General features: G+C 42.4%; 1 protein-coding gene across 1 annotated transcript in view; it reads right to left on the bottom strand.

The window, feature by feature from the left end:
• adgrb2 (adhesion G protein-coupled receptor B2) overlaps positions 1-26,400 on the bottom strand; it is a 126,155-nt gene extending 99,755 nt beyond the window's left edge. The window contains exon 1 of the mRNA XM_034545263.1: positions 25,512-26,400. Coding sequence (XP_034401154.1) covers positions 25,512-26,400 — 889 coding nt within the window. The remainder of the gene's footprint in view (positions 1-25,511) is intronic.
• Positions 26,401-26,633: the final 233 nt, after the last annotated feature.

The raw sequence follows: 26,633 nt of genomic DNA, 5'->3' as shown, positions 1-26,633 counted from the left end.
ATCTTCTTGCACTTTCTCATCCCTACTTTTTTTCCACCCATTTGAGCTTTTTCTCCATCTCCAGGGGAATCTATTTTCCATCTGTAGCTGGCTATCACTTCCGATCGTGAGCTGGGTCGATAATCCTATGACTTATTGCGAGCAGAGGTTTGATATTTTCCTTGTAGTAGTGCTGATGCTTTAGTGTCATCTGACAGAAGTCTAAGTGACGTGAAAACCCCTTTTATAATATTGCCCTGAAAAATGTAGAGATCACCGTTGCTATAGTTGCATTGCAGTGCACACTATACAATGATAGGTCGTCATCAATATAGGATGTAGGATGTAAGGGCATTTGAGTCTACACAGTCAAGGGTCTGCTAAAAGCATTTTCTCTGCACCTATTGAGCTGATTTAATGAGAACACTTGATGTAAGAACAAAAGTAAAACTGTGGAAAAAAAATAACAGGCCAAAACTTTGCTTTTGTCTGCCCCTTTCAGCTGTCTCCTACTATCTCGGGGGAACAAGTTAAAGTCAATATGTATCAGAAATTATGAAGGCTATTTAATCACAATTATTGTAACAGACTTAGTGTCATGTTAGGAGTTACTGGTCATGTGTAGTACTGTGTTTAGAGATGTTTGTTCAGTTAGAGAACAAAGGATAAAACATTCTGTGAAGTGCAACCGCACAGTTGTCCTCGTGTCATTTTTGTACCCATTCGCGTTAAAATGACATGATGTTCTCTCTTTGCCCTCAACAAACTGTTGATAACGTAGCATGTTGAAGGGAAAAGTGCCACTCCTAACCCGCTGAGCGCTATCACTCAGCAGGCAGAGGCTTTTGTCGGCTTCCTCAACTCGAATGCAAAGAGCGCTGGATTACACGTGATGAACACACACTAGTGTGAAAACATGAACACAGCATATTGAGCATCTAAATACACACATTAGCAGTCACACCAAAGCTCAAGTGTGCTTCGACGTGGCACAGACTCACACAGACACACACACCTACACAATAAGGAGGTAAATATGTGGCTGATGAATAAACGTCATGTCATGCAGTAAAGCGGTTTTAAGCCCATACAAAGCAGCGGGCTGGGGAATAGGATTGGGGCAGAGCCAGTTAGAGCCACAGGCTCCTTTGTCAGACTGAGCTGGGATTTAAGCCTGCTGGGATGACAGTACGTATATGTGTGTGTATGTATGTGTGTGTGTGTGTGTGTGTTTGACAAAGCATTGCATATGGTAATATGGTAAAACAGCTGTATATGGCATGGACAGAACAGTGGCGCAAAAAATGTATTCAGTTGACTACTGTCAGCTCTTTCAGTGCAGCATATATGATTGAATGCTCCCACTTAAAAACGCACACTCACAAACACACACACAGAGCTATTTCTCAGCCGTATATCAAATCTGAGATTATAGCTCTCTGGTGCTGTCCATTTACTCCAGGGTCCATCTGGGAGAGCCCAAACTGATACAAGCGTACCATAATGGACTTTTTATAAGCTACTGGACAGACAGACCCACTCCATCTTCTCTCTCTCTCTCGCTCTCTTGCTCTCTCTCGCTCTCTCAGCAGCAGATATGAAGAGTAGTTGAATCAGGTTGGTGCAGGACAGCGTCTTTCTGGCTATGAGGCCTCAAGGTCATTTGTGTGCCTTCAAAATGGATTCAGAATCTAGTTTTCTCAGCTCCACAGGCTGACTTTGTTTCACACCTGCACACGCAGACAGACACACACACACACACACACGCACGCACACACACACACACATACACAGATCAACACAAGCCCTTGTAGACATCCAAACTGCCAAATTGGCTTTGTTTTGTTACACTTTCATTCTCAATCTCAAATTGCCCATTTTCCCCCATTTTTCTTTCTCTTATTAGATATTTTCAAACCTTCCAACTCCCACACGGCACAGTCATTCGGTCTATCGTTCTGCCCTCCACCCCCTCACCCTCTGTCTTCTCTTTCAGCTTGCCTCTCTCTCGGTTCCATAACAAGATGAGCATTTTGATGGATTTACAGTCCAGCAAAGCCAATGAAAGGGCAATCAATGCAAGGATGGCCAAAACAATTAATTCAAAGCATGGGCATGCAAGATTACCACGCAGCATTAGCCTGATCACGAGTTTGCAATAAGCCATCGTAACAGTGTTTATTATCAAACCAATAGTTACTAAGCTGTTTCAGTCTGGGCCAAAGTGATAAACTGAACACAATGTAAATGTGCTAAGATTTAGATAGATAGTGTTTTTGAAGCGTGTACAAACATCAGTAGCGTTGTTAAACATGTTTTTTTGTGGTTGTTCCGTTGTTTCTGGTTGGAAGAATTGTATCACCCAAGGAGAAGCTTATAATCCTTATAAAACACAAATGTAAGACTAAAGATCTAAACTGAACTCTGACAGTATGTGTCACATCATTAACCTTTCCCAGCCATTATTTATTTTTCTGCCCGTCTCCCTCTGATACAGATCTGCCTAAAATATCGATTCAAATATCTATCCATCCCAGTTTGGCATTTTACAGCGAGACTTTTCACATTACAACAGTGATACGTATGTACATGACACAGTCACACGTACAGATCGATGACTGCTCACATTTGCCTCTGCAGTGGTATGCTGTTGCCATAGAAACATCGTCATGCTGACGCTGTAAAGGATCGGAAGAGATATGGGTGGGTGGTCTTGACGAGGAACTAAGGGAGGTGTATTATAAATCAGTGTCCACGATTGGTCTTTTTTATGCTCGCAAGCCAAAGCAACACAGAGCACACTAGGGCAGCTGTTTTTCATGGATCACAAGAGAGTGGTATGAGAAGAGTCCGACCTTGGTTTTCTACTCGGTAGACGTGACAGAAGAAATGATACTCAGGCGCCGAATCTCGCCCTCAACCTCTCTCCTGAGTATATACAAACACTCACGCACACCACTTACCTCTACTCTTGCAACTACATTTTATCAGGGGGAAGGGTCAGTGCAGCAAGACAGAGGGGCAATCTTTAGGGCCGTGCATTGCACAGTGACGTGCCCCCAAGCCCTTCTGCTCAAACACACACACACACACACACACACAGGTTAAGACACAGACATGCTTAGTTTGTCTTAGCAGTACTAGCAAGGTATTGCTCATGTCTACAGCAAGATGGGGGGATGAATCAAACACACTCTCTGATGTTTTCTCTTTTCAAGGCGAGATGAATGGATGTATCCATGTGAAATCAAATGATAAGAGAGCTTCAAAATGAGGTGAAACCCAAAAGAAGAAAGAAAGCAACGAGTCTGTTTCAGTATTGTATGGGATGTTTATGATTTGGTGGTTTTGAAGTAGGTTGTGCCAGAAAAACCCACCCTGCTTTTATAAGAAACTGCTTAGCAACATGTTGAAAGCTCTTAGAGGATCTGTTGTGCATCCATTATTAAATTGTATGCCATTCTTTGGCAAAAGGACTATACAATACAAATACAATACAATCATATTCATGCTGATGCCCTATCCTCCTCCTCATGTCCTACGCTTCCAATATTGTTGATTCAGACTTAATGTTCATGTCAGTGTTTATGAAGAGGCAATTCATTATTCGTAATTGGTGCTAATAATAATCAGATTCTTTCTACTCCCTCAAAGAGCAGAGCCAATACTGTCAAGTCTCACGGTACCCATCTGCTATAAATGGGTAATTCCTTGACATAAGTATCTCTGACTGAACCTTCATTTTGACAGACACGCTGTCTTTGTTTAAGGGATCAGTATTTGTATTTGTCTTTGTTCAAGGGATCAGTATTTGGGATCAGTATCTTCATCCGAGGGACCTAAATCGATCACAGGGATCATCTCTAATTTATGTTGAAAGCACTTGAATATGTCTTGAAAAGTCACATCGTCACTAGGCAGGACTCCAGAATGAAGACATTGTTCTTCAGAAAACCTTCTTCAGTTCAGTTGCTTTAGAAGAGTGATCAGGCACGTAGTCATGGGTGATCAAGGGCCTTTCATTAAGAATCTACGCTTAAATATCTTTTTAATATCGGAACATTCTTTCTTGCTGTAATTCTATACTCTGAAAATAGTTTTCTTGCATGAAGTGCACTTTTGGCCTCTTGCGCATTATAATCTTTGATATGCCTGCCGGGTAAGGTCCAAGTTATACTGTGATGTGAAGCATTAATCACAGAGGTCCTCGTTCTGAATAACTTTCATTTCTTTGGCAGAGAAGATTAATATCTGGCGTTAACAAATGTAACTCGGACAACTTTTTTCCCCTGGTGGGACAGAAGGAGGAATTTCTCAACATGTCTGTTCCTGCAGAGGATGGCATTATTTAAAGCTGGAGTCATAGCCTTTGGGCCCATATAAGCATTATGGGTGTTAAAAAAAGGATTGGCTCAAAATATAAAGGTAACCCTGACACGACTAGAGGGAAGTGAGATGTGGACACAATAACATGTGTAAGATATTGAAACCACATGGATCAAGGGATATGTTTGATACTGACCAAAATGTGTTTGCATTATAGGGTAATGGAAACTGTCAAGTACTAGGGACTTAGCTCTATTTTACTTTCTACCTTGAGGTAAACAGACCCTTGTCCTTAATTAGTTTTGGCAAGAATGACATATTCTTGTAAAACTGAAACTTCACAAAAAGGAAATCCTGCAATTGTCTTGAGTCAGACTAGTTTTGATTGCTGGGCCATTCCACCAACAACCTGAGGGCGGGGTCGACACAGCTGTAGCTAGTTATTGCCAACTCTGGTGTAAAACTAGGTGAGGGTTTGAAGCGTCAGCTGCAGCATCAGTGAAGACTTTCGTTGGAGTCTTTCGGGGGCAGCTGAGTATAAACATTTCCCTGTGATAATGTGTTTTCCTTCCATACCTGTGTGCACATCTACTCGGAGATACTATTGACCTCAGACTCAAAATCCCACCCGCTCCACACAGACTCTGGTGTGGGTCTTCAAAGAGGACAGTTTGTTGTGTGGTGTGCTGAACCTCCATACTTCACTAATGCCAGTTACGTATCGGGTGTAGTCATTTAAACAACTTACTAATTTCAAAACCAGCCACAATCTTTTCTGAAACCTAACGCAACACTGTTGTTCCCTTAACCTAACCAGGTACCTTTGTTGCATAACTTTTGCTAATCATATTCAAGCAAAGATCTTGCCTGATTGCAAAATAAAAGTGCATACGATGAAAATTATTATTGTTTTAATATAAAACCTGGAACTATTGGCACTAGTAATGAGAATCCATACTTTCCCATCCTCACAATGATCCATCTTTGCTCCTCATGTCCTGTAACCCAGTATACTGTTAAATTAACCTTTATCTCCATGTTAAAGAAATGCAGAGGCAGAAATACCTAGAGTCAAATACGTATTTACTCCTCCTCTGCTCATGTGTGCAGTAGTCTATACACACACACACACACACACACACACACACAGAACAATCTTCCCCTTTACAGGGCTCAAGGACTGCCAGGGCCTCATCACTTCTGGAGATGGGGCCTTTCGGCTCATTCTTACCTTCTCCTGCCTTGCTACAGAATGTTCCAGCCAATTTAATCCAAGGAGAGAAAAGGTATTGTGCGGAACGAGCGCCTGGATAAATAGGTGAGAGTAATCAGGTCACAAGGCTAATCGAGGGAGCAGTGCAGTCATGCAGCATGAAGGGAGCTCCATGCTAAAGAGTTAATTTCAGCTATGGAGGTCAGCAGGGGTTGCACATTTTTCCCAGGGAGAGATGCTCTGTAATAACTACCAGCTACGAGGTTGCTTTGGGAATTTTAATGCCTCTAATTGTGAGACCACCATGCTTGGTTAAATGATCCTGTCGTGAATCATCAAAACAAGACTCTGTCCTAGATTTCTGTATGCTGGAGCAGAAGCAAAGTGTGGGGGCGCACGCATGTGCATATGCATTGAGTGTGTATTGGTGTCAGTATGCATGCGTTTCTGTGGGAAGAAATACAGCACTGCTAGACATAGCACAAGGCATCTATTCTCTGGAGGAAATTTTAGCAAGATGTGAATAAATTAAAATAGATTATATAATATATTCTTCAAAAATAATTTGCTCCTCCATGTCTCTTTTTTTTTTTTTCCTTCCAAGGTATTTAAATATGCTTGTTTTCACTTTTTAATTGAAGAGAATACACGTTTTTTATTCATCCAATTTCTTTTTACCATCCGCCATTGAGAAAACCTTGGTTTATTTGGGAGGGTATTTTTTCTGGAAGAAACTGTTTTTTGCTCGCATTATTTTGTACAAAAGTGAGCACTTACCAAATACCATAAACTATATGTTCTATAGTTCTCCGTAATGGGGAAATGTTACTGCCTCCACAACTAAGAATCAATATCCACTCCAGCAGATTTGGCTATTGGGCAACTGTTTAGAGTACACAAGCTCACAGAGCACTGCATCCTCTCAGATTTGTGCTATCTGCCAAGTGGAATGGGCACATGAGTGCTTGCTGACGGAATTTTACAGTGTAGCAAGACAACGAGACCCAGGAGTTTACAGACCGAACCAAGCCGGATTTATTGCTGGGGACCCCGCCGAGTGCTTTTAAAAACATTTAATGCAACTTGGACACGCAAGCGCGTTCAATATTGATGAACTTTGAATAAACAAGGACACAGCACTCTGTGCAGCAGCAGGGGCGGAGCTTCTGGGCTCTACAGTCCAGCGTGTTATTCTCAAGAGGCAGACAGCGGCTGGCTCACTGACTGCCGTTCACATTGGATGCTGGATCCAGCTCGCTCATGAATGCTGGGTAATTTTGCATCCAAACATTTCTTCACTTCCCTGGATTCAAGAAGAACAAGCAGATAACCTAGAGGACCGGTGCAACTCAATCCACGGTCTACACTTCATAATGTCATGTCAAAGCAAACAACTCATACGCCTATTTGGAAATTACCCCCCAGCTGTGTGTGTCTCACTGATGTTTCAGACCACAAACCTGAGCTGGGTGTGTTTTTCCTGGCCGGGTTTAGTGTTTTCGGGGCAAACGCTGTCTTTCTTTAGTTTTCACTAAATGGGAATGTTGGTACTGTCAGCGGTAGAAGAATTACTCAACATTTTTACTCTGAACTATTATTTTGAAAACTCTTAAATACAGGAGAGTAAAAGTTATGTATTTAAATGTTTACTTAAAGTGAAGAGTGAAAGAGAGACATTATCAGCACAATGTACTTTGCCTATTTAAGGTGGAGCCTTCAATTTCATGCTGGATAGTTTAAGGAATGCTAACGCATCACATTTTAATAGTCATATTTTGTGAGTCCAATCTGGTTTTCTTGTGAACCAGCCTGTAGACCTTATTCACTGGTGTGTCTGCCTCGGAGTAGCCGTGATTTGGGTTCGTGAGGCAAAGATGTCACGGCGGGTGCATTGCTCAGGACCCAGGAAGCACATTCTCTGGCAGGATTGGCGTCAAGCAGCAATACCACAGGCCAGAAGAATAATGAAACGCTAATGAAAAAAAATAATCAAAAGGGCCTTATCAGTTCTGGTATTAAAAACATTGTTCTAAATTACAATGATGCAATATATTTCTCATGGAATCTTTAAGCATATAGGTCTGCCATTTCCACTTCCCTTTTCCCCTCCCTGCTCCTTCTTTTAAAAAAAAAAAAAAAAACCCAGCTCAAACCTTCAGCCATCACATCCCTGTCCCTTCTAGGCATAAATGTGCCACGGTAATCACAGCATCCCTCTCTCACTCTGTCACTCTTGCACCTGCTTGCTACACATCCAGTACTTTTCCTTCTCACTTTCATGACTCAGCAGCCCTTTGACACACTACTTGTCGTCTTTACCCTATCACCTGTCTATCACTTTTCTTCTTCTCTTGCCGACTTCTCAGCAGTCATTCCTTGGAAAGAAAGTGAAAATACCACAAAGTGGAATTATCACTTACTCTGCCCTGTCCTCACCTCTTCCTCCATCTTGCCTTGCCGTGTCCTACTTCCAAAACCTTTGCGAAAGGATTGCCATAAGCCTATGTATTATCCACGTTTAACAGATGGCACAGATACAAGCATTGCCTTAAATGTCTTTTTCTATATGTCCAGATCAAAATGGAGACTGCTCTGAAAAATATCACAGTCAACTGCAAAACTAAAGAATCATAAAACACGGGACGAGATGTTAAAACTATCCATTGTGCCAATAGATGGTATGCACTCACATGAGCTTTGCCGTGATGTTGACAGAGTGGCATGGGAGGTTTATTTCTTAAACTGGGTTAAGATTTAAATTTTGGGACACATCCTCAGTAGTGTGCCTTCGAATCAGTGGGTGTTTCGGCCTTTAAATCACTAAACACCCTCAACAAAGGGTGATAAGCCTTAGCTTGTGTCCCATGCTAAAAAGGTATTTCATTTTTTTGTTAGTTTTTTAGACACATTTAAGCACATGTCAAGCAGTTTGACACCCTGTCAAGTCTGTACAGAAATGTGGTTTTAGTGAGATGTGTGTGAAGACGGTATTGCTTCATTTGGAAAGACAAAAGAGTAGAATTAAGTGAATGTAATGACCAATAAATGGAGAGAAAACCGTACACCATACTCAGCTTCAAAGTAAACTTGGGAACAAAATGAGCATTGTCTCACAGTCTGTGTTCTAGAGAGTCTACCGATAGAGTTAATGTTTAGTGTAAATACAATGTGGTCAGAAAATGAGGTGAAACTCCTCTGCTACTACCAACAAAAACAAACGCTTGAATGTAATTTACTGCAGTATTACTATGGCAAACTGGTGATTCCGCAATACCAGTATATATATATATATATATATATATATATATTGTGGCATCACAAGGGGACAGGTAGTGGAGGGGCGCTACAAAATGGCCGCCAGTGCAAGAACTACATCTCCCAGCCTGCCTCACCGCTCACCCAGCTGCAGCTGCTTAAGGCACCTGATTGAGGCAGGGCTGGAAGACTTAAGAGAGAGCACCTGGGAAGGAGGGGAGACACAAGTGGAAGGTGAACCCACAAGCACCTGGAAGAGGACGACAAAGAAGAGGACCTCGTAGCTTGGATTCACCAGTGTTGAGTTTTGTTTGGTTAATGAACCACTTTCTCCTCTGGGATGTTTTATGTTTTCTAACTTTCTAACCTTTTTTGATACTTTGTTGTTTGGACGTTACCTTGCTGGTGGGATGGGAAATAAACCTTACTTTTTGTTAAATACCCTCGGACGTGCCTGTGTCCAGCTCTCTTTTTGCACCGCCCCAGGCTAGCCTGTCCTGGCGACAGCCCGTGACACTACAATAAATATATATATATACATTGTGACATTCATTTGTGAATTCTGAGGAGTGTGAGACACAAACAACCTGCTGGGAATTGGACCGATGCACTCTATTTAACTTGCCATCAAAACATTGAGTCAACTCATGGAAATTGTTTTTATTCATAACCCTACATTCACAATTACATTTGTGCTGGGAGTATTTGTTGTTCACTGGCTTTCAATTGAAACTCTTCCACTGTGTTTCTCTCTATGACTTCCCTCTCTTTCAGTATTCATAAGTCCTGTGTTGGAAGTTCCTGCGTCAGCTGAAAGTCCCGCTGATTAATTACCTGAATACTTCCAGCCAATACTCACACGTTTTTCTTTTTTTCTTTTATCAATGTGAATAAAAGGATCCACTTCGAAAGGCTTTGTTTTCTTGAGCGTTGGTGTGTCAACCCCTTCGGCAGTCCAAGCATCATTACCATGGTAACGACCCCTTAAGCCAAGTGGTTGATAAGGGACGGGACAGCTGTCCGAGCAAAATACCGCGGCGTCCAGCTCTGTTATACTTCATCAAAGATTGTAAGAGCTTCTTTTCCTCTACGAGTGCTGCTGCACATTCCCGAGTGTGTGCGCCTGCATGTGTGTGCATGAGTGTGCCCAGGGAAAGGGTAATGAGTACCGCTGGGGCTTGTTTAAACAGCCAGGGTTCACTAGCAGAGAAGCGAGCTAGAACTCTAACCCTCCCTGGAGCAGAGGTGGGAGGTGGGGTGGGGGGGGGGGGGGTTGTTGGTGCAGAGCAGCTCCAGTGTTCCCCAGTCTTATATTATCCAGCCCACATTGCATCAGGATTAAGCCACGAGCTTCGAAACCTACACCCTGACCTCTCTAGCTCCAGAGGGCCCACGACATGGACACGCATGCATCCTGTGGTTGTGAGCGGCAGAAAGTCCTTCACTCTCTTCACACCTCTGGATCCAAGTTTTCTTTACTAACGGGCTTCTACAGTATATAAGTGGTTGCAAAGTGTGTGGAAAAACGTAAAGTAGAAAGCAAGAAGCTCTTATTTTGTGATGATTTTGACTCTTACACATTGTCCATTTGAACAAAAAAATAGTTCAACGGCATCAGAATCAGAACTTTTTATTGCAAGGAATTTGACTTGGTGAAAGGTGCATTAGAATAAACAAAAACAAAAAAAACACAGCTTTTCCTCTAGGTTATTATTTTCAACATATATAAAGATTATGTAGAAAGACACACAAGAGCACAGATAAAGACAAGCAAACACTCTCTCTCTCACTCACACAAACACACACACACACACACACACACACACATACACAGAAAACACAGCAGCCTCATCACCTTACAATGATTTCCCGCTGGCCATCTTTGTGGTGACAGGTTGACCCATGATACCTGTTAGATGTTTTCTAACACACACACACACACACACACACACACACACACACACACACACACACATATCCTGCAGCCTTAAGGGAACTCCCCGAAGCATTTATCGACTACCGAGAGAAAGTGGCTATTAATCTGACAAAGACTTAAAAGCCTGTCACTGTCTGTTTGTGCATGCGCTTGTATTACATGTGAGTACATAGCTGCTTGTTGTCTACAAATTTATAAATTTACAGATGTAAAGAGTGCCTTTGCTTAATAAGTAATATCCATGTTTAAACATCCAATTACGCCATCAATCCAGATTCAAAAAAGTTACAACTTCTCTACACGCGTTACATGATTAATTGTGGTGTAAAAGGTCTGCTGTTTGGCCTTCATGACACCTTTTTAAAAGGCAAAGTGAGCCTGTCTAACCTTCGATTCCAGCAAATTACTGTCATACTGTTACTTCTGCCCGTTCAACACCCCAGAGGCGAACCCACAGGCCTGGCAGAGCAACACGATAATGAGAGGACAGAAAGAGATAGGCAGAGGCAGAAAAAGAGGCAATGAAGGATATACAATTACTTGAAAATGCCTGTGTATTTGGGTTGCTCTGCGCATGCACTCCCCGCCTCCGTCTATTAATCTCGGTAACGAAGAAACAACATCTTGGTTGAGCATTAAAAATCTCTGCCGCGGGAACAAAGGCGTGCTGTGAGGTCAGACACAGCGAGAGAGAGAAAAGATTAGTCTTATGTCGCTGTGTTACTCTGCCAAGAACATCAACTAAGAGGAATTTGTCTCCGGAGCCTTGTTATTGTCAACTCAATGTTAGAGGCCATCGTGCTCTGAAGTGTCACACATGCGCACACAAACGCGTCTGCATGGATTCAATCGGCTCAAATAAGCATGAGCTTATGTTTTTAGCATTTCACCTAGAGTGTGCCTGCCTTTGCCGTGCGCTTTGTGAATGATGGCTTTGCTAAAGTGCTGCGAAGAGAAACATTGGTTTGCTACGCATTTGATTCATTGCTGGTCTGAGGGAAATTTGCATAGCAAGCAGACTCAGGGCTGATCTGGGCTCTCGTTAGCCGGGTGGCTAGATACTTCATCATTATCATCAGGCATGCGCTTTGGTTCCAGCCACTGTGCCCTTGCTTATAATCTTCAGCCGGGCTTTTGCAGAGGAGAAATAAAACAGTAAAAAGTCTGGAACAAATTAGGATGCTCTGCCTTGTGGCAATGCAGCGTGGGTGAAGACATTCCCCACGCAGCACCGCTTGTTTCCCCGATAGGTGGTTGATCACATGCAGTAGATTTCGCCCATCAGCCCCGTTATTCCCCCCACACACACTCTCTCTTTCCCTATTTTCCTGCGTCCATCTCCTGACAGGTTTGCTGCAGCGCTTTCGGGGACAGCGCTTGTTATTGAGGACATGCTGACGAGAGTCGATCGATACCGACGCCCAAACCGCAGCATCCGTCCGGGAGCTTTGTGTGTGTTTGTGTGTACACGGGGGGCGTCGTGCGCACGGGCATCTGTGCGTGCATATCGGTCGGTGTTTGAGCAGATTGTTTTGGCACTAAGGATGGACACATGCGGATGCTGCTGTCATTCATTCCATTGTGCCCTTGAGGGTGTCAGCTCTCATTCCACGGGTGTGTGTGTGTGTGTGTGTGTGTTATGGATTTCAATATCAGTTTATGGGGGATTATATGGACAGTTTCCCCAGCTATTTTTCTCTATGAATAGTTTACCATCATATAAACAATATGCAATTTCAAGGCAGCTGTGCACAAGAGACAGAGAGGGCAGCGAGGTGCTTTGGCTCTGTGCCAAGTGTGTTGCCATCAACAAGATATTAGAGGTGCACATTAGAGGGGCCGGCGCCCATGTAGATGCTCCCGTTGAAGAACTTTTAACACAATTTGCATTCCAAAAATATCTATCCAGCTCCACTTGACCACATTTGAGGGAGAATTGGCCGCATGGCATAAAAATACTTTCAGCATGGTGCGACAGAAAAAGGGAATGAGACTGAGATAGGGGCTAAGAGTATTTATTCTTCCCGCGGTATTAAATCCGCCACGGGTAACTGCTGTAGTGTGACAGTAGGCTTATAGCAGCCAATGTGTCGATGAATCCAAAGCACATTTATTTCCTGCAAGACCAAGGAAGCATACCTCGCTTCAATGTCCCCTACAGAACAAAAAGGCAAGCTGATATTTGACCCGTTATTTATGAATTTATGGGTTCACATGCATCATAAACTTTAATAATATTCCTAGTCAGTGTAGTAGCAAGATGTACGGTTTGTTTGTGCACTTCTTTTTCCGTCTCACTCTTTGCTGTATATTTATTAGGCGAAAGTTCTCTCTGTTTGCATGATAGCGTGCACATCTGCTCACTGAAACATGAGGCAGCAGAATTGTTGGAGATTAAATTCAAATCCCCCAATCAAAACAATAGATATGCAGATTACTGTATAATTTTTTAAAAAAAGACCATAAAACACTAACGGTCGCAGTAATAAAAAAAAAAGAAAAAAAAGAAAAGAGTAATGGGCTCATTATTCAAAGTTGATCTCACAATTATGCATAACATGTTTATCCGTGGTGTAAAAAGAGTTTCTGAATCACTGACTGTGGAGAACTTTTTATTTTCTTCTTTTGTTTCTTTTATCATGTGTTTTTTTTTATTCACAAACAAATGATATGTTAAACGATAACCGACTCGTGAATACCGTGGGCAATAATTTGACAATAAGTATGTCTGCCTGTGAGAGGTCACTAATACATATTCTAAATGAAAACAATGCCACACACATGCTTACGGTCAAGGACATCAGTTAGGAAAACACATTTGAGCTCTTCTTAAGCCAATCCATCTCCATCTCTCTCTCTCTCACACACTTGTAGTCGACTATGGTGTTTCGCTGCTGGTCCATTAGACTCCTATGTAGATGATATCATCTCTAGGCAGCATGCAGGGAAGGAGGCGGGGATGAAAGCAGGGAGGGGAGGTTTCAAAACCCTGTTGGAGACGGTCTGAGGGGGGAGAGTTATCTTGAAAGCAAAGAGCGTGGAACAGAATGATGGATGGTGAAGGTAGGAAACACACACACACACACAAGCATCGACCAACAGACACACATACATTTTTATATTCCCAACAACGTGAGGACATCTGTGTTTGATCATTTTGAAAAAGGCAAAAAAAAAAAAAAGAGAATTTACTTTTTTTTTCCCATGCCATTACTGCAAATGTGCTTTTTTTTATTATTATTGTGAAATTGCCAAGTAGGGACTGTCTTCACCGTCTTCTTTCTTACACACTCACTTTCCCATGTGTTTTTGCTTAACTCGTGGGGCAAGAATTCCTTGTCTTGTAATGATTTCTAAATAGGGCCTCATTGCCCAGGGATGTATTTAATTGCCACACACCGGCTGGTGATGCTAATGCACACTGACAAAAAGAGAGTGGGAGGCAGACCGAGAGAGAAAGAAGTCCCACTTTCTTTTTTTAAGTAACTTTGACTGAGCAAGGGCATGAGCGACTGTCACTCAGATGTCATTGTTACACATCTGTTTGTCTGTGATGTTGGGTTGGGGGTGGATATGTTTTTGCATTTATGTTTTTACTTAATTGTGTGTGCATTCATGTCTGTGCATGCATATCTCTGCAGTTAGTGTGTGTGTGTTTGTGTGTGTGTGTAAATATGATAATCTGGTATTTCATTGGGTGTCATCACTACCCAAGTCAGACCCAGCCTCAGGAGGAGAACCACAAGTATTTTATTCCATTTTATTGGAATAATTGGTACACAATGGATGATACACTTGACAACAAATTCCCAAACACACAGGTACGTACTGTGAGCACACACTCAGGAGGCATAATGCACACACACAGGCATACCCGATTATGCTCTGCTGTGGCGTGTGTTTGGGTGTTTGTGAATATGTGACCTACCCAGACAACATCAAAGAAGAAAACATTTTCATACTTCATGGCTGGGGGTGAAATACTAATAAGCATGTCTCGACAATATGTGAAACACAAAACAACTATCTTATCCGGGTGTCTTGCATGAGTGAACACATCTCTGAATGTGTTTGTGTATGTTGGAGTTGGGTGTAAACCTTCCCTTCCTGTATTAGGATAAATAACTTCTATCCATCATGTAAGGTGGTGTCTGGCCAACAGATTCTCCTCGCGTCAAGCCACATGAACACAAACGAGTTCCCCAGAGGAGACATTGCAGGGCGAAGAGTCTCACTGTGACACTTATCGTGAAGGACATCTTACGGGTAAAGAGGAGGTGTGGGTGACAGCCAGAAAGTAAGCGTGGCTGTATGATGCATCAACCTTGTATTTTACCACAGAGAAAGCTCAGAACCACATTAACATAAAGTCCTATGCATTGAACTCAAATGCATTGAAGCAACAGCATGGAAATCCATCTTGTCTTGATAATGTGATGTAAAAAAAAAAAAAAACATTTCCATAATGGCAGACTATCTGTCATATCCCTCCGCTGGTAAGTATCAATAACTCCCTATTGTCTATCTTAGAATGTCTCTCATGGCGACAATACCAACCGCTCACTTCTGGAAATGTATGGAAGCCGCACCTACAGCACCTTCAGAGAGGCATTAGATAACCACTGGTTGTCAACGGCTACTGGCACTTTCAGTAGCATTCCACCTCAGAGGTGACAGGTCCCGCGCATACTAGATCACAGTACCGAGAGGTAATTACACTGCCGCTGCAAATCTTCTCAATGGCTCGGTAAGTTAGATCATCTTGTTCCGCACATATCGCCAGAGATGCACACATAATTGTATGATGTGCATGCTCACACAGAAGCAGAGTTAACCACTGTGGGCTCAGGTGGCTAATTGTTGGCCACATGGGTCACAACGCCGCACTCTCCACGCACAGTTGCGTCTAAAGAGTAGCTTGCATGCTATTCGACGTGTTGGGAAAATTCTTTGGAAAACTTATAATATTACTATCTTTATGTGTCGATACCCTCTATTGTTTTCTAGCTGCATAAATGGATGAGCTCGCAAAACAAAAGAAATGTCTGCATCACATAGACCATCACAGTAACGTTATTCTTTCATGAATAAAAATAAAATAAAATAAAAATGAACAGCTCTTTAAACCAGGGCGAAAAACATTTACACGAGGAGTTATTTACTTAAATTAACAGTGACTGTGTTAGCAACCTGATGAAAATAATTGATTCATGTGGGTGCATTATGAGCTCAACTAAACCCTGTGTACCACAACACCTACTATCACCCGTGAACATCTGGCTTTTGTCATCTGTGGGAAAGTTGACAATCAACATTTACTGCTGGGACAAATTACTCTGTTGGTCGGAGTTGGAGCCGATAAATACCTGTAGTGAGGAAAAGCACGAGCCCCGATGTGGACAAGCTTATTTTTTGGCCTCTTTTTCCCAGAGCTTTCTTGGTCCTCTCAGCCACAAATCACGTCTGCCTTCCGACCAAGAAGCACTCGAACATCATTCCAAATTAATCTTCACCGAGTTTGAATAGAGAATGAATAAGTAACGAATATAAAAAAGTTACCACCATAACATCTTTAATGGCCTCCATGTTTCCTAACCATTTTCCAGCCCCTAATGTCAAACACAAGAAAAGAGAGAAAGGCTGAATAACTTTATAATAACTGCACTGCATAACGCTATGAAGCATTAGTTAAGTATGAGTAAACACTTAATACCATTTGTAAATTAAGTGTTATATAATGCTTTGTAGTGTGCAGTTATTATAAAGTGTTACCGTTTATGTGTGTTTGTCTCTGTAATATTTGGTCATGTTGGAGGCCGAGAGAAGTTTCTTTCTGGTCCTGTGGCTCGGTAACACTTTATAATAACTGCACGCAATGAAGCAACACTTCATTTACAAAAGGTGAATCCATCATTTATATAGTGTGCAACAATGCTTTAGAAACGATGAATTACGTGCATACTCGTACTTCAGTAATGCTTCATAGCGTGCAGTTATTATAAAATGTTACCGCCCCTTGGATTTTGTCACGGTAACGGTTCTTTAAGCACCCAAAATAGCACAAAAAGATAATTTCTCCAATTTAACACACCAAACAAATATGTTTGCTGAGACTTGATCAGATCGTTACCATAATACGTTTGATGAGAAGCTCAATGAATTTCTGTCTGTTTCAATTCAGCTGTTGGCTCCTAGTTTGTGGCTTGTTTTCCAGTAACAGACGTAAGAATCACACTGCAGAGCACAGCTGTTTGCCTCCGCCAGGCCATGAAACAAAAATATCTTTTCAGACAGGTGGACCATCACTCACTTCTCATAAATGGTTGCCTAAATCAAAAGCCTGGCTCCAAACTGCATGTCAACGCTTTGTTAACATATGTCATTGTTGCCAAAGCAACAATGCAGGAGTTTGTGTTTTAAAATCAGTGTGCAGCATCGCATAAACATATTTATTTCTTTGATAAAACCACAACGACCGATATTCACTCACATTGTCAAACCTGTCACAGAGATTTGCATGCTTGGAGTTTGACATTGCAATATTTCTCAAATTATCACACAACCGGAACTTTAGCAAACGCATGCATAAACACACACACACACACACACGCACATGAAAACCCGAGCCTACAGGGGTTTGCATCACATGACTGTTGCCGTGGGCACAGGTGTACTATGGGATGCCTGTCTATTTTCTGCAGTTAATCGATGACATGAAGCCACTGGAGCTTGACTAGGAGTCACTGGGCCAGAGAGCGATACAGACAGTGTTAGTGTGAGTGTGTGTGTGTGCGTGCAGTGTGGCGAGTGGTAATACATCTCTGTACGCCATTATCATCGAATTGCTCTACGACCACTCTAGTGCTGCATGAGCCTACTGAGACCGTCTCTAGCTCTGAGGCTTTTTGTCATCCATTCTTTCTCACACACACACACACACACACACACACACACACACACACACACACACACACACACACACACACACACACACACACACACACACACACACACACACACACACACACACACACACACACACACACACACACACACACACACACACACACACACACACACACACAGTCAAATGAACACAGTCTTCCAAGACGGGTATCCACAGGGGGGTATGGGTGATCTCTAGAGGTTAGCTAATTTGGCCCACTGGTGCCTCTACCACATCTCACTCACTTCACTTCATTTTACTTGCTCACATGTGGGTCCAAACTTCCGACGCCCTTCTATATCTAATATATAATATCCTCACAAATCTACTCAGTCTTCGCTGCCGCTCGCCTCTTAACGTCATACAACTTTCATGAGGTGGAGACAGAGTGAAGGACCTAATTCAAAGCCAACCTTTGGCCCTCGTCCTATCACCTATACCAGTTAAATCCTCTGGGATCAGAAAAAGGGCTTTGGATACTGTAATGTGCTATATATAAATACATTGTGACATACTTGTGGATCATTTCCTACTTTGTCTTTCAATAGAATATGAAGGTATACATCTCTTGACATCTCTACTTTGTGATATATATATATATATATATATATATATATATATATATATATATATGCACACACAAAGTTGTGTGTGTGTGCGTGCAGTGTAGCGAGTGGTAATACATCTCTACGCCATTATCATCGAATTGCTCTACGACCACTCCAATGCTGCTTGAGCCTACTGAGACCGTCTCTAGCTCTGAGGCTTTTTGTCATCCATTCTTTCACACACACGTCATACGCACTCACACACTCTCCAACACACACACACAGTCAAATGAAGACAGTCTCCCACGACGGATATCAACAGGGGGATATATATATATATATATATATATATATATATATATATTCTCACAAATATATGTCTATTTGTTGGTAGGTTCACATTGTAACTTTTCCTTTATTTTGATTTATGACATTTTTAATAGCATCAATAGGAAGTTGGCTTTTGTAGAGTTTTTCTCTGAAATACTGCCAAGGCCAGGCAGTGTAATGTATACCAATCTGATCTGCAGAGATCTGCTGAGAAAACAGGAATGGATATAAATGGCAAGGAGTGTATGTCCGTGAATGTCTATAAGTGTGTGTGTGTGTGTGTGTGTGTGTGTGTGTGTGTGTGTGTGTGTGTGTGTGTGTGTGTGTGTGTGTGTGTGTGTGTGTGTGTGTGTGTGTGTGTGTGTGTGTGTGTGTGTGTGTGTGTGTGTGTGTGTGTGTGTGTGTGTGTGCTTGCGTGCGTGCGCGTGCATGCAAGGGCTTTTGCTGGAGCATAAAGGGGCTCAGTGCTCTTAGGAAGAGAGAGAGAGCCATCGCTCATGAGCACAGAATACTAATCCTGTTGCAACCCTGAGCAGATAGTTCACACATCCACTCTCGCTGTTTGACTTCATTCATTTCAGGGAAAACCACAGCTACTGTATTGCACTGCATGCAATTACCCTTTGTCATCAACAGGGGAATTTGTGCATTTTTCCCTGTGTGTGCATGTGTCGTGTGTTGTTGAAGTTGAAGGGTATTAATAAAACCTGTATGTGCTTCATGCCAGCACGATGTGAAAATAAACACATCTCTGGCCCATGCTGCTAAAGACACACACACACAAACTTCTCTCTGCTCTAATTACCAGGGAAGCAGATAGTATTCCATGCGGAAGGGATGAGCTGCCTGTGTGTGTGTGTGTGTGAAGTGATGGACCACTGGCTCCTGCTCAATGCAAGGGTGATATGGTCCCAAGAGTATCAGCCAAATCCCAGTCCTCTCTCTAGATTTTGTTTTCTCTCTCTTCCCCCCCCCCCCCCACACACCCTTTTTCTGTCTTTGTCTCTCTCTATGCCTTTTTTATTTCACCTAAAAAACATAATCCACACCATCCATATAATCATATCTAGCTAATGAGAATTCCCAGTGACGCCAGGGTAGAAAGTACTACATACTGGGGCTGCTGGGTGGTGTGGTGGATAACGCTGTCGCCTCACAGAAAGACCGGGGTTTGATTCCCAAGTTTGCATGTTTACATGTCCTCCCCGTGGCAGTGTTACGTCTCAAGCGAGCAAAAGGTAGCTTAACCTGGTTTGTTATTATTGAGATAATTGAAACTTTATAATAAAAAAAGCTTTGGGTTGCGCTAGTTACGTACTAAATATGCTGCTACTCTTACTGTGTAATATAGCAAATCATAACACGATAATCCATGATAAGATGAAAACTGAGGAGTGAAAATATACCAACGTAGAGCCTACTTTAGAGAGAAGCTTCTACTTCCAGCCGCAACATAATGTATCCAAGCCAACTAATTAATTTTAAGGACATGATGGATGAGACAACGCACAGAGGATGGTATGATTTCATTATGAATGATTGATGAATGATTGAGAACATGGTGTCACTGTTAACACCTTATGTAAAGATATTCCTTAGAATGATGTAACACCTACATATCTCTACAACCCTGTACAGCTGTTATCATGAGGAAACCTACAATAACACAATAAGATAAATCTGGTGTCTGAGTGCAATTTTATCACGAGTTGAGCTACTTGAAGTGGAAGTGATGAGGTGACGCAATAGGGACGTCCTTACCATAGCTCTAAACCCTTCTGCCCTGTGGATCACAATCACCAGGGAAAAGAGGGCCGGGAAGCATCCATCACGGTGACATATTCACCGCTGTGCTAGCAGTGTTATGGATGGCGGACATGCAGGCGGCAGCACATTTATTTTCAACACGTAGAAGGATCACACACATATAGACGTACACATGGCGTTATCCTTCATCCATCCATCCATACTGTATAACTATGTTGGAAATCTTCCAATTAGCTCTATAAAAGTCACCCTCACTTGTCTTTCTGACCTTCTGAATGTGTCTCAGGTGTTGAGCAATTGTCCCTCTGGAGCTTTTGTAAAATATATAGAATGCTCCAGGGACCAATTTTGGACCCAGTTTTCCATGAATACGCTGGTTGCTTTGGTTATATTCTGTACTATGCCTCTGTAAGGCTGGGGTAAATGTCACATTTCTGTAATATTTCTGAGGGCAGTGGCAGACTCAGGAGCAGAGGAAAACACAGGAGTCGAAGTGAGATGAACAAACTCTTTACGAGCAAAAAGTCTTACATGAGGACGAGGCACTCAGGCTGGAAGGCGGGGCAACACACGGGTAGTACAAAATCAATCTGGCTAAGAACAAGGAGTAGACACAGACTAAATACACAGGGGAACGAGACACAGCTGGAAACAATGAGGGCGGGGCTTGCAATCATACAGGAGGCAGAGGAGTGGCTGACGGCAGGTGAAGGGAATGAACAATCAGGGACAGGGCAGACTGTCCCTGATTGGGACAGGAAGTGCAGGGAAACACAAGAGATAAGGACTTCACAATAAAACAGGAAGCACACAGGATGTTACAGTAAACGCGAGCAAATAAAATGTTGTGTATCAAGTTGGCATGATTACATTTGCTAATTACTATGAAATATGAACAACAGATGAGGCTGATTGGAATGCCATTGGTTATGCTGGCATTTGGTTATTTACTCAAGTATTGTACATGATGGCCCTCGTTAATGTCAGGCAATCATTAAATATGACATGAGTCTCATAATCCTGAAATAGACATTTTAGTCTTAATCAAAGTGTTGGAACGAGCTACCGACATGCGTACCAAATTGACATTTCAAGAGGGCTTTTCTATAAACACCTGTACAAATACATTTTTCAGGTGCACTATAAATCTTTTTATAAAGTATTGTGCATAATATTTGATACAAACTATTAAAGTGTGATTAACTCGTGCTGCTGTTTCTAACAATAATAATTTGCTTTTGGAAAGCACACCGCCTCCATCACTGGCAACACGGAGCTGGTTGTCGAGGTTCAGTAGTCGACACAGACAGTGATGAAGAACGTGAGAAATAAGGACAAAATAAATTGTGTATTGCTTGGACCTCAGATTAAACCTGTGTGTGCACTCAATGTAGAAAGCAGGCTTGACTGACATATTTTCAGTTTCCTGCTTATCCAGCCTCTGAAAGGGGTTCATGAACGCTTTGAGAATGCCTTTCAAGGCTGACGCCATGACACTATTAACACCTCACAACTGAGCAGCTCCCCTAGAACATTTTATTTCAGTTAAAAATACTTTGTGCATGTCTTCAAACTTTCTGAAACACATTCAGTCAGGAAAATAAATTTGGTACAGAACCAACAGCAGCTGAATTTGATGTTAATGGATCATTTGGGCTGGAAAAAAAGAAAAGGTAGAGGCAGGGAAGGGTAGCACAGAGATCAATACAATGAAAATATTACCATGGTGAAGAGAAGAAAATGAGAAGGTGGTACACAGCGGGATATTTGTTTTTGTGTCAAACATATTGCATGTCAGTTATATGACATGTGTCTATTTTTGGGTTGTTGGAGGAGGCTGCTGTTGATTGACCGAACCAGATCTGGAGTTTTTATTTTATTCTTGCTAGCAGCCTTGACATTCAGTCACACAATGTCTCAATAGGTCAACCACTGAATATGTGTGTGTATGTGTGTGTGCGTGTGTGTGTGTGTGTGTGTGTGTGTGTGTGTGAGAGAGAGAGAGCGCAGAATAATATATACATGGTTTCTAAGACTTGCATCATGAGCAGGGAAGTTAGAAAAAATGTGAAGAAGTTGGCCATAAGACTCTAGTGCATGGATGTGCTGTGCGTTGGCCTACATGCTGATCTATGTATGCATTGCGATACGGAGGGAGATCGGTAGCTTGTCCTACGAGTTTAGCTTTAGAGGTTATTTAATGCTGCTGTACAGACAAACGCATGGACACATATGTGTATGTGATGCCTTCTTTTCTCAATCAAAGCAGGAAAACATACATTCACTAAGTAAATAAGTAGGAAATAAATAGCTTACTTATTTTATATGGCATAATTCAGTTTGCATTGTCCCTTAATACCCAATTTATATGGTAATGAGACAATATTTGTTTAACTGTGTTTTACATATTTGTGGTTCAAATATGTAAAACACGGTAAGTGTCATGTAGTAACGCGTTTACAGATTAGAATGCCAATGGCCCAGGACAATTGACAGCCCAAACTCTACAGGGCCATTTTTTTAATTAAGATATGTAACCTAACGCAAAGTGTAATTCAGTCTTTTTACCTGTCATACCCATAATAAACATGAACTATTTTCAACACAAACAGAAAACTCAGCTTCAGGCACTGCTGAGGTTTTTGTCGATACAGACATTATACAAGGAGCTTAGTGAAGGTCAGCCAGTATAACAGACTATTGTTCATCTCAGCCAGAATAACAATAGGAAGATATAGCGCTTTCATCCAAAGCTCTTTACAATTTGCCTCTCATTCACCCATTTACACACACACACACACACAAACACACACAGAGATTTGACGTGAATCAACCCACAAGACACTGACATTTATTCACATTCTCCATGTACTTATGATGCATCGGGTGTGGGCTCCAACCTTCAACTACAGGGACCCCCTTTGATAAAATATGATCTATTTGGCCATCTGCTTAATCTGAGTCTGAGAATTTTCATAATTCTAAAATTGTGGGCACATACATCTCAATCACTTTGCACTCGCAAGTGCGCTTTGTTCTGGAAGTGGATCGGCTGTACCGCATGGGGAGAGTGTTCGTCCCGAAACCACAAGGTACCCGGTTTGATCCCCGCTCTCCCCATAGTTGCATGTCGACGTGTTCCTTGAGCAATGCACTCAATGCCCCCCCGAACGCTTCACTGCAGCCCACTGCGCCTTAATAACTAAGGATGGGTCAAATGCAAAGATCAATAAATGTGTTCTTTTGAAAATGAAAAGCAGCAAGAAGGGTTGCAGAGTCAAAACGTGAGAAAAAGATTCAGAAACGGAGACCGGGAGAGACCGAGCAAGAATTTAAGTTTGTGTTTTAAAGAGTCTGAGTCTGAGAGAGCGTTAGTGTTTGCCTTTTAGTGGATAGACAAACGGGACAGGAGGAGGATAGAGGCAACATGGCTTTCACTCTGACAGCGCAATGTTGCGTTTACAGCTATTCTGCTATTTCAGGGTAATTAGGACATCGGGGAATTGTTTGGAAGAAAATGTTGCACTCAAAGGCTTGCCCACACTTCATCAGGCTATCTTCTCATCAAGGGCCCTCTGCGGTTCACAGTAGTGTCTATGAGAGGTGATTGATTATAGAGTGACCAGCCGCCAACCAATATGTACGCAATATCCGTGTCTTTGAGGTGAGACGCGGGGAAAGCCGACACCGCTCCAATGCAACTGGCAACTGGCTTAAGTTAAGTAATACCCCGACACTTGGCATCAATATAACGAGCACCGCTATCCACTTTGCCTTCGTCTCAAGCAAAAGCACATCAGTCCTCTTACACCCGAGTCTCTTCCTCTGTCCCTCCCATTCTCCCTCTCTGAGTAATTTAGATGATAAAATCATCCCCGCTGATGGAATCCAGAGAACGATAACCTTCCCTTCAGCAAGGTAAGACTCCCTAGAGCTCTCAGTATGTGTGCAAAGTGTGTTGTAAAAGGCTTGCAATAAGAATAACTGGATACTAATTGGTGCTTTTCACTTTGCTAACATGCCTATAATGCACCCATAGGAAAAATGATGATGTAATTGTGTGAAGACAAATGTGTGTCAAATCAGATCTTGTCCTAACATATGGTCAACAGATGGTTTCACGTGCAGCATGGTAACTGCAGTGCTAGGAGCCACACCTCTTGGCCACATGGGGGAATCTCTAAAATATAGATCAGAAGCATGAATTTCTGACAGCCATTTACAAATCTTTTGATGGAAGGTTTAAAGGGCTCCTTTGAACTTCTTCGTTTTTTAATTACAGGCCAACAAACAAAATTAAAATAATAAATTCTCTCTCAAGCAGAGATATGGGACCTCCCTGAGCTGGTATCAAAATCCAATATAACAAGGAAAACTTGTTTTGCCCTTTGCTACCGTGTGGGCGACTGTGGCTCAGTGGTGAGCAGGGTCGTCCTTCAATCAGAGGAGAGGTGGTTCAATTCCCGGCTCAGCTACCCCATGTCGATGTGTCCTTGGGCGAGACATTTAACCCCAACATTGCTCCCGTAGCTGTGCGTGAATGTTAGTTAGTTCTGATGGGCAGGTGGTGTAAATGATGTCACGTAGTTTGAGTAGTTTGAAGACTAGAAAAGCACTGTACAAGTACAGGACCATTTACTGCAAGCTGGGTACACAAGTAAACAATTGATTATATTTTGTTATTAGAGCTAGGACTATATGTTTATTTCTCTGACTTCGGCATTTTTGGTGCCTATGTCAAATGTGTTATGTTGCGATTCTACAAGATGTATGACTTGATATTTTTATATGTTTAAACCTTTTTTGACACTACACCAGGAGAATATATTAAAAAAAGACGTTTTGATAATCAGCATGAATTTAGTCAGAGATGTCCTCCATCGGTCATTGCCAGGAATTATGGAGCAATATGTTTTTATAACACCCTAAAAAAATATTAATTTAGTTTTTCTATGTCCTGAAACCAAATAGATTTGTCATTGTAGGAATCTTTATTTGTCATTATCGTTATACTCCTTGTGAATATAAGCATTTGAATATGAATTGTATCTATTCAGTCATTTACGAAATGTGTTAAGAAATCTACGAAACAGTTTGAAACTTGTTAAATAAATGTTTTACCTTCCCTAGTTCTTACAGTGTTTGGGCTACCAAAGACATAATTGTGTTATTGTGCAAGTATAAGTGTCCTTATGTTAGAAATGTTCCTACCTTGTCGAACATCTCTGGGTGCTATGGCAATCGCTTCATTGGAATGCAGCTCAGTGACGCAGCAGTCATCAGGAATGAAAGAGCCATTGCTGAAACTGCGGGGCGTCTCCGGGATCAACGGAATAGGCGGTGCCATGATGTTGTGGTTTGGACAGATACATCCCGTCTGGGTCATCCCACAACCATCTCCATCAGAAACCTCCTGGACTCCATTGTGACCGGTGCGTAAACACTCCTCAAACCATCGGCAGAGCACGCCGCAGGTAAACTGACTGGAGTTCTCGTTGTTGATGAGTAACACCTCTACCAGTCTCAGCTCCAGCAATTCCTTAGATACCTGAGGCTCATCCTCTGCTGGATGTCTCGTTAAACAGATCTGAACAAAGTTCTTATCAAACTGTAGGAAGGAGTATGGTCCCTCTGAGTTGGATTGGCTGCCACAGAGATCGATGACTTCCTGATCCCTTGCAGCAGCTGTCTGTAAGGGGAGGGGACAGCTTTGATTGGCCAGGTGGTGGTCAAGAGAGAGGAGCATTGGGGAGTGCGTCCGGCAGATGACAGGCTGGCGGGTGAAGCGGAGGTAGAGGGAGTACTTGGTGGGATCAGGGTTTTCCAGGGACCAGGAACAGCCCGGTGCCCTGGAGGGAAAGAGCTCCCTTAGGGAGAAAGAGCCATAGAGCACCCCAGCTACAAGGCTCGAGCATGGTGAAGAGACGGGCGAGGGGGACCCCTCCACCCCGGTGCTGGGGACGCCGTGGGCAGCCCCATAGGCAGCCTCCGCCAGGGCAGAGAGAGGAGCTAGAGCGAGGGCAGACAAGGCAGCCAGGGCCCCAGCCAGGGCCAGGAGAGAGGACAGCACAGACAGACACACCCCACCAGCAGTGTTCATCCTATGACATTCGTCCTGTAGGGGAAGAGAGAAGAGAGAAGGATGGGGAGAGAGGGAGTGCTAGATTAGACACATCAAACTAACTTCAAAAACAACAACACATGTAGAGAAGCTGAAATTCCTGTTCATGTCTAGACTAAAGAAGCATGTCCGGTTGAACATATTTATGGACATATTTATGCCTTGCCTCAGAGTTTAACATAACCAAGTTCATGGCAGAAGTTATGGTGACG

Source organism: Cyclopterus lumpus, chromosome 11 (genome assembly GCF_009769545.1).
Source record: "Cyclopterus lumpus isolate fCycLum1 chromosome 11, fCycLum1.pri, whole genome shotgun sequence".
Classification (NCBI taxonomy): Eukaryota; Metazoa; Chordata; class Actinopteri; order Perciformes; family Cyclopteridae; genus Cyclopterus; species Cyclopterus lumpus.
The sequence above is the reverse complement of the archived record's forward strand: the minus strand, read 5'-3'. Positions and strand labels throughout refer to the sequence as shown.